This window comes from Lipophrys pholis (genome assembly GCF_963383615.2).
Source record: "Lipophrys pholis genome assembly, chromosome: 8".
NCBI lineage: Eukaryota > Metazoa > Chordata > Actinopteri > Blenniiformes > Blenniidae > Lipophrys > Lipophrys pholis.
The window spans coordinates 26509781-26529020 of NC_137630.1; the positions used below are offsets into that span (position 1 = coordinate 26509781).

Here is a 19240-nt window from a genome sequence, read left to right on the forward strand (position 1 = left end):
GACTTATAGAATGAGATACCCTTGTTTGATCGCAAACACTTCCGGATATATCACAGCTTTACCATCAGTACCTCCGTGGCTCTCAGACTCACAAAGTTTTTATGTGAACCCGCCATTTGTGGTATTACCATAGAAACTGCAGAGGACAGTCCGAGTTCCTGTCAAGGAGCCAGGAAACTGAGAAGTCACGCACAGTATATTCAGCATGTTGGTGAAGCTTGTGGCTGCTGCCTATAAACAAACAAGTCTTTGTTGCAGCAGAAGTCTTTCCCCTGAGATGTTTTTCTTAGAGTAAAACTTCCTGGTTTGTCTTGAAGAGGACTGTGTCCTGATATGAAAGTGAGTGCTCATAATGAGCTACCTTCACAATCCGGGGCATGAAGTGTTCTTCTTACCCCTCAGCTGTTTGTTTTTGTGTGGTGTTCTCTGGGGGTGATTGAACTTACGACCTCATTGAGAGAATGGCATGTTGTAAAGCTCAAATCCCTGTTGTGTGATTTCCTGTTGCACTCTGGGAGAAAAACACTTGGGTCAAAGTCCATGTACTTACACAACAACAATAACAATAACAACAATATTCAGCTACATACTAATAATGAGGGGGACGAGGAGGAAAAATGAAAATAGTGAGAGGACAGAAATAAAAGCCGGAAAAAACACAATTAAATAAATGATGTCATTATGCTTAACCGTAAAGGGGCGGGGCTTCTTGCAGTTAAATTATTTCAGCCAATAGGAAGCGAGCACCCGCATCTCAAACGCCAACACACTGTGGTGCGTTCAAGTGCAGCTGCGACTTTCGTTCGAAACTTTCGAAGAAGAAGAAGAAGAAGAAGAAGAAGAAGAAGAAGAAGAAGAAGAAGAAGAAGAAGAAGAAGAAGAAGAAGAAGAAGAAGAAGAAGAAGAAGAAGAAGAAGAAGAAGAAGAAGAAGAAGAAGAAGAAGAAGAAGAAGAAGAAGAAGACATATTATAATACTAGAGCTTAGGAAACTCTTTAGGAACCTTTAATCAGCCTCTCAAAAAACATTCACAACATAATCCAGAGACATTTCAAACTTCCTTCTTCTGCTGAGGTACACTTCTCTCTTTAGTTGTCCAACAATAAAGGGAAAAAGTTGACATTTAGTCTGTTTTTCTATTTGTAGCTGATGTACATTTGCTCCGAAAAGATTTCCCCAAATGAGACCTACGTCATCACGTCTACTGAGCTTTTCTTTATTATAAACCTTTACCAGCAGCCTTGCATTGTATTCAGTCTGTTTTTCAAATGCACAAAAAAGACAAAAAATAACCACACACCATGGCCTTCTTTAAATTCGGGGACAATGACAATTCCAGGAAAAGGTTCAACACCATTTAAAACACAGTGTCCAGCACAGTAAGTCTTTGATTAAAGAGAGTCCAGTCAAAGTCAGTTCCTCCCTAAGAAGAAGAAGAAGAAGAAGAAGAAGAAGAAGAAGAAGAAGAAGAAGAAGAAGAAGAAGAAGAAGAAGAAGAAGAAGAAAAAGAAGAAGAAGAGGTGAAAAAAAATCGAGCAAATATAAAGTAAAACAATATTTTACTTTTTAAAAATCAAATAAAACAATGACATGTTTTGATTTCTGCTTGACCTGAAAGCCCTCCACAGAGCATGTCTGTGTGATACCTTCAAAGGATTGGTGCTTAAAATGAGAACATCCACCGACCAGCTGTCGATTTTCTGACCTTTGGGACATTAAAAGACCAGTTGACTAACCAGCAAGTGCAAAGAGAGAATAGGAACATAAGAGTTTACTAGATCAGCCATGTACCATGCTGCAAGGCAATACAATAGTTTATAAATGAGCAAAAGCACATTTAAATCTACTCTCACTTGAACTTGATATCCATCCACCAAAAAAACATTTTTACTTCACTTCACTTAATTCAAAGCACAACTGATACAACTTCTAAAAGTATGAATTAAAATCAAACACTCATTTTTTATGTTTTTCCCCTAGATTTTATGTTTTGCACCAAGATTGTAGTTTGACATAAAGCTCGTACTGCAGCTACTTTACGATTTACTTTAATAAACATAGTGGGATGGAAATTAGTGAACTGTTGAGAAATAGCAGGCAATACTCCCGGTTAGTTATATCCATTCTGTAAACTAAATACATTATAAATGGAATGTTCAGTATATGAGGACAACAATTACTCGGCAGGTAGTAACAGGGACAAAAACAACACATAAAGTGCAAATGCACATGAAATGTGCACAGACATAAACATTAGTACAGTTTATTTCATGTTCATTCCTCTGGATCGGGGGTGTCACACACATCTTAGTTCAGGGGCCACATACAGGCCAATTTCATCTTGCGTGGGCTGGACCGGTAAAATAGTGCCTTAATAACCTTTAATAAATCTAAACTTAAAATTCTGGTGTTGTTGTGGCACAGAATATGCATGATGAAAATGTTTGGATTTGAGCAAACCGAACAATTACTACCAGCGATTACTAAAATTATGTAAAAATATTTTGAAAGCTCCAAAGAACTTCTCGTGTAGCTTTTGCATGATGCATGATTTTACAAACTCACCCAGACAGCATGGCTTTGAGCCTTCCCGCTGATATCTTAGCTCAGGTGTCAGTAGATATGTGTTTAAAGAAAAATCTATGTTTCCTTGAAAAATGTATAACTCATTTGGTGGTTTGATCGCATTGGAGCCTCTCGTGTACCAGTTTTGGGACATGGGCCTTATGTTTGACACCTCTGCTCTCACCAGTGAAATGTATATTGAAATACAAGGTCTTTAAAGGGGTTATATTATGGCAAATCCACGTTCTTATGGTTTTCCAACAGTAATATGCAAAACTGTGAAAGACGCCCCAGAAGTGAAGAAAGTCTGTCATCTCTGTGCCTGGCTTGTTTCAATTTTTTATAAAGCGTGTGCTCCAATGAACGAATCAGAAATCAAACCATAGAAAGTGTCATCAGAGGTTTAGCCAATCTCAATCAAGGTATGTCCTCCTCCCTTTGACCCTCCTACAATTAGGCAGCTCTGCTCTGGCACATGGCACCACGAGAGAGTACTTCCTCCTCTTGGACGGAGCCAGTCCAGCTCACACAGACACAGCAGATTCTGAATGCAGCTCGTATGATCCAATATTGAAATGTCTGAAAATCAAGGAAAATCTGGAATAAACTTTGAATAAAAAAACTTTCAACCAAGGAGACGCATGTGAAAATGTTGAAAAGCTGCACAATATGACCCCTTTATAAAAAGGAAATGTGTTATGAGGGGCTGCATGATTCTGAACACGTGCAATTTATATGTCCCAGTTAAATGAAGGATTGTGGTGTGGAAGGGTTGGATAGGCATCTTAGATAGATGTTTTACTGATGAACATAAAGTTTGGACATTATTTCCTCTCCTTCGAGGCTTGAAAAAGCCGCTTGTTGAGTTTCCTTGATGTCCCTGAACGCAGCACGGAGGGAGAGTCTTGACTGTCGGTTGTTCGGCTGCTTCACTTCACTTCAGCGGCTTCGCGGAAAACGGCGGCCACCGGAGGCAAACACGGAGGACTTCGGCTACTAAAAGCACACTCTTTCGAGAGAGGTACGGCCATAGACGCTCTTTACCAGATTACTTTAACCGACCGTGTGTTCGTTGAGTCGGAGTTTGAAGGAGGAGCGTTTGAACCGGAGGTTCCGGGCGGACTCGGACGTTAAAGCCGAGCTCGCGGCGGCGCCTCCGCGAGCTGAAACCTGTTACTTTAGTCGAAGTTTGTCGGCGTGTATTCTCACTTTTGCTTCGTAGAGATATTCGACAAAACGCGCTGTGAAAACTTGTGAACTCGCCTGTTTCTCAACCCCGACTTTATCCAGTAGAAGATCTGGTTTTTAAACTGCATTCCTGCCACAACAACCAAACATTGTAAAAAAACATGGCTTGATTTTTATTACACACTTCAGCTGTGGCTAATCCATCTTAATCTCAACTTTATCTTCTCTCTTTTCTTCTAAATGCGTTTTAAGGTCGACTTTGGTACGATCGTATGTTTCTTCGCCCCTGAACGGAAATCCCGGAAAGCCCCAAAATATATGTAATATATAGGAATTCCCTCCACATTGCTGTTTTTTTTTTTTTTATGGAATAATACGTGTTGAGGGGAAGAAGTTGTCCCTCCTCTTGTGGAGCTAAATAACATAAAACATTAGTCTGTTCCGAGGAAATTCCTTTCTCGGAGTCACCACACCCTTGTTGTGCTGCTCGGCTCCTGTAGAGCAGAAACCTCCCATCTCACCAGTTCTCTCAGTCTGGAAAACAGAAAGTACACGGCCGGTGTTTGGCTCATGTGAGGGGGGGGGGGGGGGGGGGGCTGGACTACCCTGTGTGTGTGTGTGTGTGTGTGTGTGTGTGTGTGTGTGTGTGTGTGTGTGTGTGTGTGTGTGTGTGTGTGTGTGTGTGTGTGTGTGTGTGTGTGTGTGTGTGTGTGTGTGTGTGTGTGTGTGTGTGTGTGAGACTCAGGATGTTGCATTGCAGGCATTTAAAAGGGCCAAATACATCACACATCCTGCTGGTTTGGTCTTCCCTTTGGCCTGACTGAGAGGAAATGTGTTTATGAAAGTGTGATGTGATTATGGAGGAATCGATGGGTGTGGTGGCGTCACTGTGACACACACACGATGGAAACTCTTTAAACAAGAGCGTAAAAAAAAAAAGTAGTCACATTTTGGTGCCATTGATCTGACAATGCCGGAATCTCAATGGTGGAGGATTGGAGGACGTAATGGGGATGATTGGGGGGGGGGGCACATCACGATCACCAAAGGTTATCTTTAGTGGTCTTGACCAGTGGTTCCAGACGTCTTCTTTCTGATTGATGATTTGGCGGAACGACCATCAACAGGAGCATTCAAGACAAAATGAATAGGTGTGCCGCTTTTCTGATCTCTGGCACGCATGAAGTTGGAAACCACAGCTTTAACAGGTTGGATTTGATGTCTTTTTCTTGGAGCTCCTCAGATTATCTCGAACAGGGCTCCTGGACACTCCCCATTTGATTTGTTAAAGCATTAAAGTGAAGCCAACTCGCACTCCCATTTCAACCCCGTTTACATGTCATTTCAGGGGAAAGCGCATTGTTTTTGTGTTTCGATTGAAACACGTTTTGCGTTTACACGCTAACGGTAGAAACGCTGAGAACAATTCATGTAGGGCCACTATAGGGTGGTGTTTGTTTTTGTAATGAGGCCACAGAGAACATTCTGCTATAAGCATCAACAATGGGAGTACATTGGCTTTCGTATGGAGAGACATTGGGGTTGCGTTATTGCGCGACATTTAAAAAAACTCTCAAGTCCCAGGAGAATATGGACTGGGAGTCATGCCACTCGGGTGTCCACCATTGTTGTTGTTGTCCATCTACTCGCACGTGTGCGAAGCTCTACTTACTGTGGCCGTTGTGCACACGCACAGAAGCAGCATTTCAGAAATGTTGCATTTGACCTCATTTAAACCGAGTAGTAGCATTTTCAAAAAGTCCCACCTTTTCAAAAATGTGCATTTTCAGTGGCTCTAAGCACCGTTGTTGTCTAAACGGACACCTCCGGCGCACATTGCGCCTCTTGGTCTCCTCTGTGACGTCTTCCCCCCCCGATCATGAACTGACTTGAATAAATGAACACTCAACTGACACATCTGGGCCACATTTGTTTGATTCAGAGCCATTTAAATTGTTTTTGTTAGTGATATTTGTGCTTTTATGATTCTGGAATATTGTTATGATGTATTGTTGAAGTGAAATACGTCAAATTCTGTTGTCAACACATTAGTATAGAATAATTCCACCACTGATTTTTATATTCAGCTTTGATGGTGTAAATTACCTTGATTTAGTAGTTACAGGTTTGATCAGAAGAATTCCAGCGGAGGTGATTCACGCTACATCCTGTGTAACTATTGCTCAAATCTGTTCATTATTAAGTCTTTTTTATTGAAGTCGTCTCTTCTGCTGTTGTCCTCGCCGACGTGGCCAACAGTGATGTAATTCTGAGCTGCTCAGTGGGAAGTGGGCTTTATTAGGGTTGTGAAAGTAATGGAATTAGAGGTATTATTTGCACACATAAGCACTGTTATTATGCAAGAAAAAGTGGCCGTGGCAAAATATAAAATAAAAATGAGGCTGTTATGAAGTTAAAACATTGACATTGAATTTATTGAAGTGGGACATACGGTCCCAACACAATATCCTGGTATTAGATGGTGTTCTTTTGATAAGGATATGACAAAATATCAAATATATTCTATCAATAACAGCTCGTCCACACCTTTAACATTTCAATAATATTTTAATTAGTTCTGGAGTTTGTTTCAAATAGTTTGAGAAATGGCAAAAGTTTTGAAAACAATAATCTTTCTTTAGGATTGTTCAAGGATTTTTATGAACTCTCAAGGTTTTCCAAAATCTCCTGTGAAAACTTTACAACTCCCTGAAAAGGGATTTCATTTGAACAAATTCATGTATCAATCATTGATTTTATATATTCTCTAAAAAGTAAATTCAAATCATTACTCAATTTTCAGTGTGAAAAAAACATTCTCCAGCTGTTATTGCTGGTTTTTTTGGTTGATTTGGGTCCGTTTTGTTTTCTTCTCCTGCATTACGTCAACAAACCACCCCTGCAAATGTCACAATGGGGTTTTCTTTAGAAGAGGATTAAATGTGTGTTAATGTTACTGCGAGCAATGCTTACATAGTGGATATGCTCCTTACCAAATACCTCTTATGAGTAAAGACTCTTTAGTCGCAGCAAAACCTGCAGAAAGAGCATTAAGTAATGTATATTTAAAAAGTGAGATTGGTTGTAAGCCACTTTTTTATTCTTGATGTAATATTCGGTCCATAAAAGGTCAAACAGTGGAAAATTTCCATTACACACCATTACACAAAGTTACTGAATAGATAACCCACTAATTGTTTTAGCTGTGACCCAGATGTTACTTCTGTAGTGGTGTAATACTAAGACAATATAACAATAAAGGTGTTTCTAGTAGTATTCTACCAGAGGACAAACGTATGAACAGACTCATCATCTTCTGAGTGTAATTCAAGTACAATTGACTTTAGAAAGTTTGCATATTCTTCCTGGGCAAGCAAAGTTTTTCTCCAGGAGCTAGATGGCACTAAACCAATAAGACAGGGTGGTTTGTTGATGAATTAGACAAAAGAATGCCCGTCTCCATTTTGGCGTGTCGTAATTCTCGTCTTCTCGCTGCATTCGGGTCAGACAGACCAATGAACAGCTCAGTAGATCAGTGCCTTCATGAAAGACCAAAATAGATCAAAAGCAGCATGTTGGCTTTCTAGCCAGATGCCAACGCACCCCGGTGCTGCGCCTCGTTTTGTTCTTTTTGGTCAGCGACTGACCTTCTGTGAGCAGTTTAGTTCGTTGGAAGTCTTGCGCGGACATGAGAAGAGATGAGTGGCGACGTTTCCGTCCGTCCAGGGTCATAGATGTTCATTGTTGTAGCAGCTTATCGAAGTGTTCTCACACGATGCTCCGGTATCCTGTCTCAGATTAATGCTAGCAACTTCCCATCAATAGCAATTTCCAAGAAGCTGGATGGCCTTCTGATAACTGATGTCTGAAGCTTTTTACCCCCCCTTATTGTTTTACATATTTTTATATTGGATTATTCTTCGTTTAAGCTCTGAATAATTTCAGTAGAAGTGGTCGCTTGATGACTGAAAAGCTTGTCCACGGGGAACCGGTGTCTGTCAGCTGTAGGTTTTATTATACACATCCTCTGGGTAAAAAATATCTGTGAGCGTTTCCTGTTTGGATCTTGGAGCCTGCAGAATAAGAAAGCCTTAAAAGGATTTTTGGAACTTTTTGACGGGGGATCGACCCCAGTAGATGGTTAGATTTTGGATTTGGTTGTTTTGATTAGTTCATGAAAGTAAAAAAATAAATATTCTTTCTCACTGCCATGAGTTTAAAATGACACACATTCAACTGAAGTAGTTTGAATTTTACTTATCTTTATTTTAGATATTAGTAAATGGATTTCTTTGAGTTTTGGTATTTCGTTTAATTATAGTCCGGTCCCTTTCTGCCTTCAACTTCCTGCAGATCCAGATGATGCTATTGTTTTTCAGAACCATTGAACAATTCATTACATTGTGAAAGTCTGAATGCCTTGTGTGCTGAAGTGCTGAGCTTTAAAGGAAATGAACTCAAATGTTGCATGTGTTTATTTTTGTCAAAGAAGTCATATTAAGATTGTAAAGAAAGTTATTCTGAGGCTGCAATGGTAACAAGCCCATGTTGACTCACTATTTTTAGTAATACGTGCAAGATGGCTCAACAAACATGTAATTTGGTCATGAGTTTGTACATAATGCTCGTCTGGTTTGGGTTGTTAACATTACTTTGGCTGTCAATAACTGTTTTGGGATTTCATCTCTGCATAAAGAAAATCACTATCATGTTCCACGTACAGTTATAACAGCTGTAAAGGATCTAACAAGATTTTAGTTTCAATACAGGATATGGTAAGCTGCTAAAATCTTCCACATAAAAGAAAGCGTGTTGGAGGCGGCGACTCCGTGGAGGCATCCTACACGTGTAGCAGCTTTCATTTGTGCTGTGTGTGTGAATCAGAACGGAGGGATGCAGCACCCTAAGGATACGCAACATTAGCTCCCTGATGGTGACATCACACTGCAACACAAGTGGAGAGAGAGCGAGGGGGCGAGCACGAGGGAAAGGAAAGGATGAGATGAGGACAGATTGAGAGCAAGAGCCAGGCGGAGGATGGCTACATGAGGAAAAGGCAAAAGGGGCAGGATGCAATCAAAGTAGCTGCGCCGTCAGGTCCGGCCGAGGCGCGGTGTGGGGGTGCATACGCACGCTTCATAATCGTGTCGCAGCTTCAGTCTGCAACAGACTGGAAAAGCAGGAATTTGTTTTTGAACTAAATCCCTGTTTGCTGCGTTCCCATGTCAAGCCATGACTAATTCATCCATTTATCTATTCCACACCCGTAGAATATTAATCATAGCCCGACTTATTACCCTTTAATATTTCTAAGTTTCTCCACTTCTGCTGCCGGTTCTGGATCTCTCGTGTTCCAGTTGTGTCCACCACGCCTCTTTTTCTCCATCCGTCTGACTTTCCTGCTTTTTGCTGCAACTTGTAGGCTCGGGGTGGATGAAAGGAAAATGCTGTGTGATATTTCTCTCTCTCGTCCTCTCCTGAGCCGAGCTGTGTGCACTGTGATAAATGGAGCTGGGGGAGTCTCAATGGTTCTGTCCTATTTTAGGCTCCAGCTCGGTTCTTTGACTTCAGCCGCTTCCCTGGCCTGGATCCTGGGCAGCCTCGTTTGAGCCGAGCTTCAACTTCTTTCATTGAACCTCAGGCCAAACTTGTCTTGTTAGAAGAAAATTAAAGTTTGAAGCTCCTCTCTGGTTAACTTTTATAGTTTGAGCTGTACGATCTGCAAAGCAGTCTGCATGTGGATCAGCTAAGTTATAAAAAATGAATCTGGTTGTCGAAAACCAGGAAGCAAGAGTTCAACTGTTCAGAGTGTAAAGTTCAAAATAACTTTTTTGATACTGTTTAATTCCGCAGCTTTATTTTCAGTAAACTGCTGTTGTATATTTTATATGAGTCACATTCAAAATTGATATGCAATTGTCAGCAACTGGTTTACTCACATTGTCCTGATACCAGTTGGCTTGCTATAAAATCCAGTTATATTGAATACTTTGGTATTATTTAACTGACCAAATTTCGTCAGGTGAAACAGAAACATTTGAACCTGTGTGGAAATAAGAAAAGTGAGTTCATGATTTTACATATGTTTATATAATATTAGTTATCATGACTGAACCAGATGAAACACAGACAGGTGCAGGAGGAATGGAGGGGACATGTTGTTGAATGTAGGTGAGACATTCCTGCCGGCCTATGTCCTCCCTCAGTTTGAACAGTCTGACTCGTCGATGATCATCCCAGCCAGGCGGCCACGTTTCAGCTGATGTTCTCAGAAGATTCAAATTTGTTTTCTAATATTTTCTATTTCTTTTACTTTTGATTACGACAGCAGCAAGAACAGCTGAGAGAGGTGGGACTGTCACACAGTGGGATGATGTTTACTAAATGTCCAGCCAAGATTGGATTATTAGATTATGGGAGTTGTGTGGATGTAAGCAATGATTTTCACGTTTCATCCGTTACGGCCTGGTTCCTGCTCTGAGTCCATGATCATGGCAGATTGAAGGGAATTACCATTGGATCAGTATTTGGCATAACTCCACCTCACCTGACTTAACTGGCTGTAAGAATATTTGCTTACCCAACTTGACTTTCACCATTTTAGCTTACAAATGATCCTCAACAGCCGATGTAGCTGTCCTGAGCATAGTGGCTCCTGACGTGGCCGATTGAAAGCTCTGCTTGGAGAACGATGTCACTGATCTGGTATCAGACACAGTGAATCAGTACCAGCACATAGTTAAAAGTTTGACTAATTTATTTCAATCGTTGTATTCTTAACAAACACTATAAATGTAGGTTAAGGTGGATTAGCACATGAGATTTAAGTGCACACAACTTTTTCTCTGTAGAACCAGTTCGGTCGGTTGGTGTGAATAACACGTGTCTGTTGATTCACGTGACCAAAGTCTGGTTAATTCTTTTTTCTTTTCTTTTTTTTAATCTTACTCTACATCTTCTACCTCACAGAAGCCAGTATTCCTTTTAATAAAGAGAGCTGGCTAATGTGTTACCACTGCAGGTGTGATCTGACCTGGGAGGAACGGGAAAAAGGCGTCTGTGCTGCTCGAGCTGGGAGCGAGAACTTTGTCCTCTGCCAGTCCACACAAACATTATGCAAGATAGAAGCATCATTCATCCCAAGACACGTGCAAAGCTGCAGTGTGATGCAGCTTTATGACCTGGCAGTGTTTGTGTGCACGTGTTTTCAGATATTTACTTGGTTAATGTGCTTGGATACAATTTTTCATTTGTAGATTTGCTGTTTCACTCTGGTTGTGTAGTTGGTTGAGTGGTGCTTCTGTCAGGGATTTCAATACCACACGCAGCCATCTGCATTTAAATTATTTACGAGTGTATTACAGTGTTGTTTTATTTCCTTAAATTTATGTTTCCCTTGCGTTGATAGAGCACTACTTACCACAGCATAAAATCCAGGGCACACTTAATTATTGATTGATGAATAAATCACAATATAGAGTGTTGTATTACAAAGGAAATGCTCCACAGTAATATCTTCAGCGTTTATTGCTCTCTCTAACGTTCAACTACATCATGCTCACTTCCTCTCAAGTCCAGTTGTCAGTGCAGATTCAGCAAAAAGTCTTGAAATATTTTAGAATTTTCTGGTTTTTGAATGTGCTGTATGTAAAGACTACGAGATGTACTTTCTGACCATCAGGTGGCCGTATTCCGTATGACCGAACTGTAGCACATCAGTGTGAGAACAAAAAAAATCCTCCAATAGAGTGGAGAGCTGTCTGGTGTGAGGATAAAGATCTAGAGGGACTGGTTGTGTCGGTCTGCTCCTTATGCAAACAAAGATTATTTGAACTGACCCCCAGGGGAGAAACTCAAGGAAGGAGGGGGTAGTGAGGGGAAATGGCCGAACTGAGGGACAAGAAGGAGAACGACTGGACTTTCCCAGCTGCTGTCATTTCTGTCTTGGCAGGAAGTTACATATAAGAAGTAAACAAAGAGCCGTGACAGGAATAATCCACAAAAGACATTGGACACCTGCAGCCTTCGCCTTCACAAATGTGTTTCTCTTGGAGGCTTTTTCTGCAAATTGGGCTTTTTTTATTAGGCAACAGCAAAGCTGTTTCATTTCACTTCTCATCAATTAGCATAAAGCTCTTATCAGAGATTTTGTTACATTTCGTGTGGGATTATTACACGACTCAATGTTTCCTTCAACATCCTGTGAGACTGGCGGCTGGACCTGAGGAGTCTGACGTCTTTGTTAAGCACGTTCTTCCTCTGAGAAATGTCTCTTATATAAAAATGGCAATTTGAAAATATAGGTCGCTGAAGGGCTGCAATTAAAAGATTTTTCTAAGTTACATTACTAAAGAACTTAATTTATTTTTCAAAAATAAGTATAATTTGCAATATGCAACAACTATGAGTCAACTAAGTTTTTGGAGTGAAACACACCTTGTTGTCTGTGTATCGCGTGGATATTATACCAGCACTGTAAGAGTAAATTGTTCCTTGTCATATTTTAAGGCAGTGATACGCCTTTAAAAATGTTCAACCAGGGCAAAGTGGTGCCTAAAATCTGTGGCTGAATCGGATCAAAATACCCACTATACCTCACCATAGGATTGATGCTATGAGCTACAGATACTAACCACAAATAGAAAGTGACCTGACAGTAAAGGCAATGCTGCATCAAAACAATGGGATATGGTGGATTTCATCCTCATACTCTGTCTATACCGAGCTTCTTCCATGCATAATATATTATATTATCAAAACAACTGCTTGATATTTGCATAGCGTCATTCATTTAATTTCCTAAACATGCCAGCAGCCACGTAGATGCCACGTAACATTTTTCTTGCACATTGAATTGCATTGTCACTGCTGTGAAATCCATGTTGTATATTTCTGTGACTGTCAGAATTTCATTCTTTTGGAGCTTCTGTTGGCAACAGAACACACCCAGTGATCAACTCTCTATATTGGGGTAGAAGTCCTTGGAGACAGTTGTCCGTCCTTGTCCAGGCACACCGTTCACACACACACCCACAAACGCATTATAATGCAAAGTAAAGGGGCCATTATCCCCATTAAGCACTTCGTGCTGCCACAGCTGCCACAGTGGGGATCCTGCTGTGAGAGCCATTATCATCAACAAGCTGTTTTATTTTATCACTACACCAGATCTGCACAACGAGCCCCATTTTCTTAGGCTTTCTGGAGCTGCCGCTGTCGTATGCGCAAGTGTTTGCGGGCATCTTCCCTCAGGCAGTGACAGTATGATGTATGGAGTCGCGGCAGCCTGCTATCACAGAGAACAGGTGGCTCCCTCTCGAGACAAAGTGACAACACACTGGCCTGATTTAATGTGCCAGAGGAAGAGCAAACTGAACAATTGTCTTTTTCTTCTGCTGCTAGAAATGGAGGCTGTTGTTGCACTGATTGAAGGGGGAATGACTGAAGCCTGGACAAGATGAGCGTGTAAACAAAAAGCAGTGGCGATATAGGTTTTTTTTCATTATTGCGTGTACACAGGAACCTTCAGACTTTTTGTGTAGATGCCCCGCGAATCGATTTGTTCAGTTTAAAAGTGATACATAGCACATGTTGAAGTACTAACCCCTTAAACCAACAGTGACTGCTTTCTAGGAATTTGGGAATTCTTGGAATGAAATGCAAAGCTGAAGCCTTAAAATTAAATTCCATTTATACATCTTGTATTTAAACTGAAACTAACAGGATGTGTTTATTGTCTCCATATTAAGATGTTTTTAATCCCAATTCAAAGCCTATTTCCTTAAGAATCAAGTACATTAAAAAAAATTGTCAAGACTGACAGATGCTTGCCCTTTCCCTGAACTCTTCCTGTGTAAACACAGAACACTGCTACTCCTTTGAACAAGAAAAACGGGCAACTATGTCGGACGTTTGGCTACTTGGTGGACAGATTTAGTTGGAGCGGTTTCTGTTTTAACGTGTGTGGACTTCAACACAAATGCACTTACAGTTGTGGTCATAATGTTTTCTTAGGAGGTGCCTTCCCTGTCTGTAGTCAGTCAGTCCTCTGGTATCCATACATTTGATGTGTTCCTGTGATATCTACCTACTGATCTCAGTTGATCATCCAAGACAAGCTGGAAGGCTCAATACTGCTAAGGAGAACTGCAATCTCTTTGTGGGTTTTTCACTGTTCCTTCGTCCTTCATCTGCTCTACTTTGGTGTGTGTGCGTGTGTGTGCGTGTTTGTGCGTGTGTGTGTGTTGTGTGTGTGCAGTTGTCGGTCCAGGTACTCTTGAGATCTGTGGAAGCTGGTGCCGCTGGCAGGCAGCCAGTACCTTGCCTCATCTCTGACTGCCTCCTCTCCATTATTGTCAGCCTGTGGGAGATGGCTATTGATCTGTGTGCCCGTGAGTGTGTGTGGCTAATACACACACACACACCCCTTTCAGGGATACAAGCAAAGACAAGAGGGGAGAAATGTGAGCAATATCGAGGTGTCAGACAAAGCCGGTAACGGCTGTAAATCACTTGACCACAGGGATGCAGAAGTGACACATTAAAGTTCATTACTCATCTGATAGTGTGACAGAGGTCGTGTGTGTGTGGAGCGCTGCGATTCTCCTCCTGGTCCCTTCCCTGTCGTTGCTTTTCCAGAGCGGCTCCGAGCCTTCTGCCCAGGAAAGGGAAGAGGGTGCGGCTCCAAAACAGACCTCATCATCTTTTTTTTTCTTCTTCTTCCTTGCTTCTCTCTCATTCTATTTGTGGTTTCATTCTTTCGTTTGCGGCCTCTGTTTTACAAAGAGTCTCTGTTTGGATTTAGATGGCTGCTATCAGGAAGAAGTTGGTGATAGTTGGAGATGGAGCCTGTGGGAAGACCTGTCTGCTCATCGTCTTCAGTAAGGACCAGTTCCCGGAGGTCTACGTCCCCACTGTGTTCGAGAACTACATCGCTGACATTGAAGTGGATGGCAAGCAGGTAATTTATGTTTATATAGTTAATGCTGGAAATGTGTAAGATTACACTTTGTTGTATGAGGACCTAAAAGAGTCTACACAATATTTGGCAGATAGTTATGTGAATACATGTAGGTATGAACCTCACCTGAGTAGATACTAGTAACTTATATTTTCATCCGACTCGGCAGCGGCACATTTCTCTAGTCAGCTGTTAAGATTTAGTGAAGATCAATCACAGGAGATCTTTTCATCGTTTTAGTTTTTTATCCTGAAGTTCTGTTTGCTGAAACAAGCGTTTCAGTGCATCTGCTTACTCAAACATTTTCACAAATCTTATACTATTTCAAAGACCAAGGTTTATGCTGTGATCATTAGAAATAATCATTACAACAGGAGGGTTCATGTGACCCTGTTGACCTGGTCCTTTGTGAAAAAGACGGACAAGGATTTGCTCACAAAGTAGTGCGGTTCCTTGTCCATCATTTTTACACAGTCTCAGACCTCCAGCCAACAACAGGAAGTGGTCCAGTGCCACCCTCCTGAGTGGGCCTGGATCATGACTCATGTCCATGTTCCTGTTCCTGTTTCCTGTGCTGCTTGGTCTGGGATCAGCAGGTTAAGCTTTTGCCTTTATCATATATAATATACCTATAATCCACATTTATCAGCTGTAGGAGATAGATATTTAAAAAAAAAAAAAAAGTCATTGCATCTCAGTTCCTGTTGACATTGTAGCTCATTAATCTTTAGTTACACTCAATTGAGACAGAAGTAACTGCCAAACAGGAGTCCCCAGAGACTCCTGAGAGACACCTAGTGGTGAAAGAATCCAAAGGAGGGAAGAAGATGTCGAGCTCATGTCCTGTGGAAAGTATAGTCAGAATGTGCATCTGTAAGTCCAGATGTGCTTTTCAGTTGACCTCTGGAGGATAAATTAGGCGACTTGTTTCTGATTCTCTGAAGTGGGTCATGATTTTAATTAAAGAGAAAATGAAACTTTGATGTAAAAAAACAAGTCGAGATTTTTTAAATTATTTTGATGTGATAACACTTAAAGCTGTTGTGTACTAAACACGGTCAGAAGTGCTCCTTCTGAGCTTAAACAAATGATTCTTGTTGAGCATTAGTTTTATTCAGAGGAGGTCAGAAACTCTGCCACTGCTAACAGTTTGATTAACAGCTGAAAGCCGGTGGGAGCGTCCGCCGCCTCTGGGGTCTGCATTCATAAAGGAATAATTCAGCTTAACTCTTCTTTCTCTCTTTCTTTCTTTCTTTCTTTCTTTCTTTCTTTCTTTCTTTCTTTCTTTCTCTATTTCTCTATTTCTCTATTTCTCTATTTCTCTATTTCTCTCTATCTCTCTATCTCTCTTTCTCTCTTTCTCTCTTTCTTTCTCTCTCTTTCTTTCTCTCTTTCTCTCTCTCACCAGTGTTTTTGCTTCTTATATTGTAGATATTCTGTTTTCATATTTCCCATCTGGTCAGTGAATCGAGGATCCATCCTAACTGTAATCCTGTACCTGGATTGATGCTGTGTGACTGCAGTCCGTTACATCACCTGCTTGTTGTGCTCTCAGGTGGAGTTGGCGTTGTGGGATACAGCCGGACAGGAAGACTACGACAGGCTGCGGCCGCTCTCCTACCCCGACACAGACGTGATCCTCATGTGCTTCTCCATAGACAGCCCAGACAGTTTAGGTGAGGCTCAATACTCTCCGCTCAGCCACATACCTTCAACCAGAGTGAGAGTTCAGCTAATTGGGAAGCAAATCTACACCTTCTCATGAGGCTGATGTGAGATTTGCTCTGTGAGGCGTGGGAGTGATGTGCAGCCAGTTCGTTGACTCGGACTCGGTTGCACGCAGTCTTCACACACACCATAAGAGCATCGGTTAACTGCATAAAGATTTTAAAGTGGCTTTGTGTTTAACTACGTACATTTTTGTTGTGATTCCAACGCAGCAACTGCAGTGTGAAGACATTTCTGACCTTTCTGGAGTGAAAATGTTTCTAAATTACAGTTCACTGGATAACATAAAGTGGCCAAAAGTTTTATTCTTTTGAAGATGAGTAATGAAAAATAGCTTAATAAAAAAATCTACTGTGGTCTGTACGTTATAGCACATGGTGAATTTCACGCGGGGTATTGTTGAAGTTGCAGTTCTGTTATTCGAATTTCAGGTTTGTCATGTGTTGTAAAAGAACAGTTCAATAAATGTGAATTTCTTCATGATTTATTAATACTTTAATACAAATTTGACACCCCTTGTGGTAGTCCATCGTGGTCTTAACCTGAGCTGTTTCTACTTTCTTAGGAGGAACTTAAAAAACAAACTGAACTGCAAAAATATAACCAAGCTGTTGTTTGGTACGCTTCACGTTTATGATCACAAACATTTTCTACATTTTTGGACCGTTGTGTCCTTGGCACTCAAATAACCAAGTGAGATATTTGTTTTTGAACCAGCCATTATGGCCTATACCCTGTGTTTTCATATGAGCATTCCCACACATGGCGTTTCTCCTCCATCACATAAAGACGTCTCCTCCCAGAGAAAACTGCTGCTCTTGGCCACGTGTCAGCCAGAGGTCACCACCCGCTCCATGTCTGTGTCTACAGTCACAGGCGACACTCCCAGCTCTCCTTATAAAGGGGGAAAGTCTGGTACTTCCACTGCAGTGACGTTTTTCTTTTCCTTCTCCAAATGAATCCAGAAAACATTCCAGAGAAATGGACACCTGAAGTGAAACACTTCTGTCCCAATGTCCCCATCATCCTGGTGGGTAACAAGAAGGACCTTAGGAACGACGAGCACACACGCCGGGAGCTCGCCAAGATGAAACAGGTGCGTGTTTCTGTGTCCTGCTCAGTTAACGCCAGCTGATCGTCTCCACGTGAAACTCACTGTGTCTCCATGACGCCTGCAGGAGCCTGTCAAGTCCGAGGAGGGCAGGGACATGGCCAACCGCATCAGCGCCTTTGGCTACCTGGAGTGCTCGGCCAAGACCAAGGACGGCGTCAGAGAAGTGTTCGAGATGGCCACCAGGGCGGCGCTGCAGGTTCGCAAGCGCAAAAAGAGAGGTGGCTGCCAGCTGCTGTGAGATGGTGTTGGTTGGCCAATCAGCACTCGAGGGAGGACTTCTATCCCCCCCACCCCCACCCAGACACACCACGTAAACCTAGAGAACCCCTAAATCAATGGCTTCCATGGATTCTAATTACTTCACTGGCATCATGAAAGACTGACACACCCGTTTAAAAGCAAAACAAATCAGTCTTCTTTTTTTTCTTTGTTTTTTTTTTAAACATTCTTCTGCGACTCACTTAGTTGCTGCTTTTTTTTCCGTTTTGTTTTCCTCCTCCATCTCACCAGCCTGTACTTCTACCTATATGAATGTATGTCTATTTATATGTGCATATACTTTGCCTCTGTGTGATAATTGTTTACAGAGAAGGGTGTCGTGGTCCACTGTGTCCACTGACCGTCTTCTCTCTCACGGTTGTGAGTTGCAGACTCTTTTCGATTCCGTTTCCCTTCCTTCTGTTGAACTTGCACGCGCCACTCATCCGCTTCAGTCTCGACTCTTCATAGGTTTCCTGATACCACTACTAATTTCACACCCTGAAAGTTTAGTTTCACTAAGTGCTGTGTCAGCAGAGTTCCACAGCTTACTGTTTTTGACACGATGGACTAAATTTAGAACGTCGCTCCAGTGCAACCTGCAGCGACTTATTCCTGTGGAGAGGTTTTTGGACTGCCTCTCCCATGGTGATGGTTTTTAACCGACACTGGAGACGGTGGTCTTTAGTCGTAGACACAAAATTTATGGCCGATTCTGTCCGATGCCGCCAAGGCCTTCGATAGTCCCGCCTCCTGTGTTCAGTCTGCACTGTTTCACATCCAGTATAGTCGTCACGCCACACTGCTGGATTTTACTGCACACTGTAAACTGCATACAGCCGTATTGATCTTGTACTGCACAAAGTTTATTCTGTGCATACAAGTCTTGATTAAATACCCAACTGGCAATTAGCGCAGCACTGTAAACGTCTCCACGGCCGCTGTCCCAAACTATGATGGCCCTCTGCTCGGTTTGACTCGCCAAGATTTTGTAGTACCGTTGACACTACGACATTTCTTCAAATGTGATTGGAATAATAAAAATGACTGCTTAATCAGTGTCTTTTTTTTCCCCCTCCCCCCATAGCGATTATTGATATTGGACTTTAAAATTGCAGTCTGAGGATGTGCCTGATTTTGGAGGAACTTTAAGCTAAAACATTAAAATATTCTACAGCAGATAAGGCAGCTCAGAAAGAGCCTAGAATGTTCTGTCAGGGTAATGATCCATCACAAGCTTCAAATGTTCCGTTCTAACATTGATCACAGTACAACGGGCCGGGGATTCTCTTCTAACGGTGCCTCGGTTTTCAACCCCTCAGTTCAAAATGTTGTGACGACGCTTTACAAACAGGAGTGGGATGTGTTGTATGTCTGGATGAGACGAGTATGTTAATAAAGTATTTTTGAAATACTACAAAATCTCTT

General features: G+C 41.7%; 1 protein-coding gene across 1 annotated transcript; it reads left to right on the top strand.

Moving 5' to 3' along the window:
- The first annotated feature begins 3437 nt into the window (after positions 1-3437).
- Positions 3438-19223, top strand: LOC308113613 (rho-related GTP-binding protein RhoA-D). Its single transcript, XM_080470007.1, has 5 exons — positions 3438-3585; positions 14557-14712; positions 16268-16388; positions 17406-17536; positions 17619-19223. Exons 2-5 carry the CDS (start codon positions 14557-14559, stop codon positions 17790-17792), a joined length of 582 nt encoding a protein of 193 aa, XP_080326133.1. The 5' UTR covers positions 3438-3585; the 3' UTR covers positions 17793-19223.
- The last annotated feature ends 17 nt before the right edge of the window (positions 19224-19240 follow it).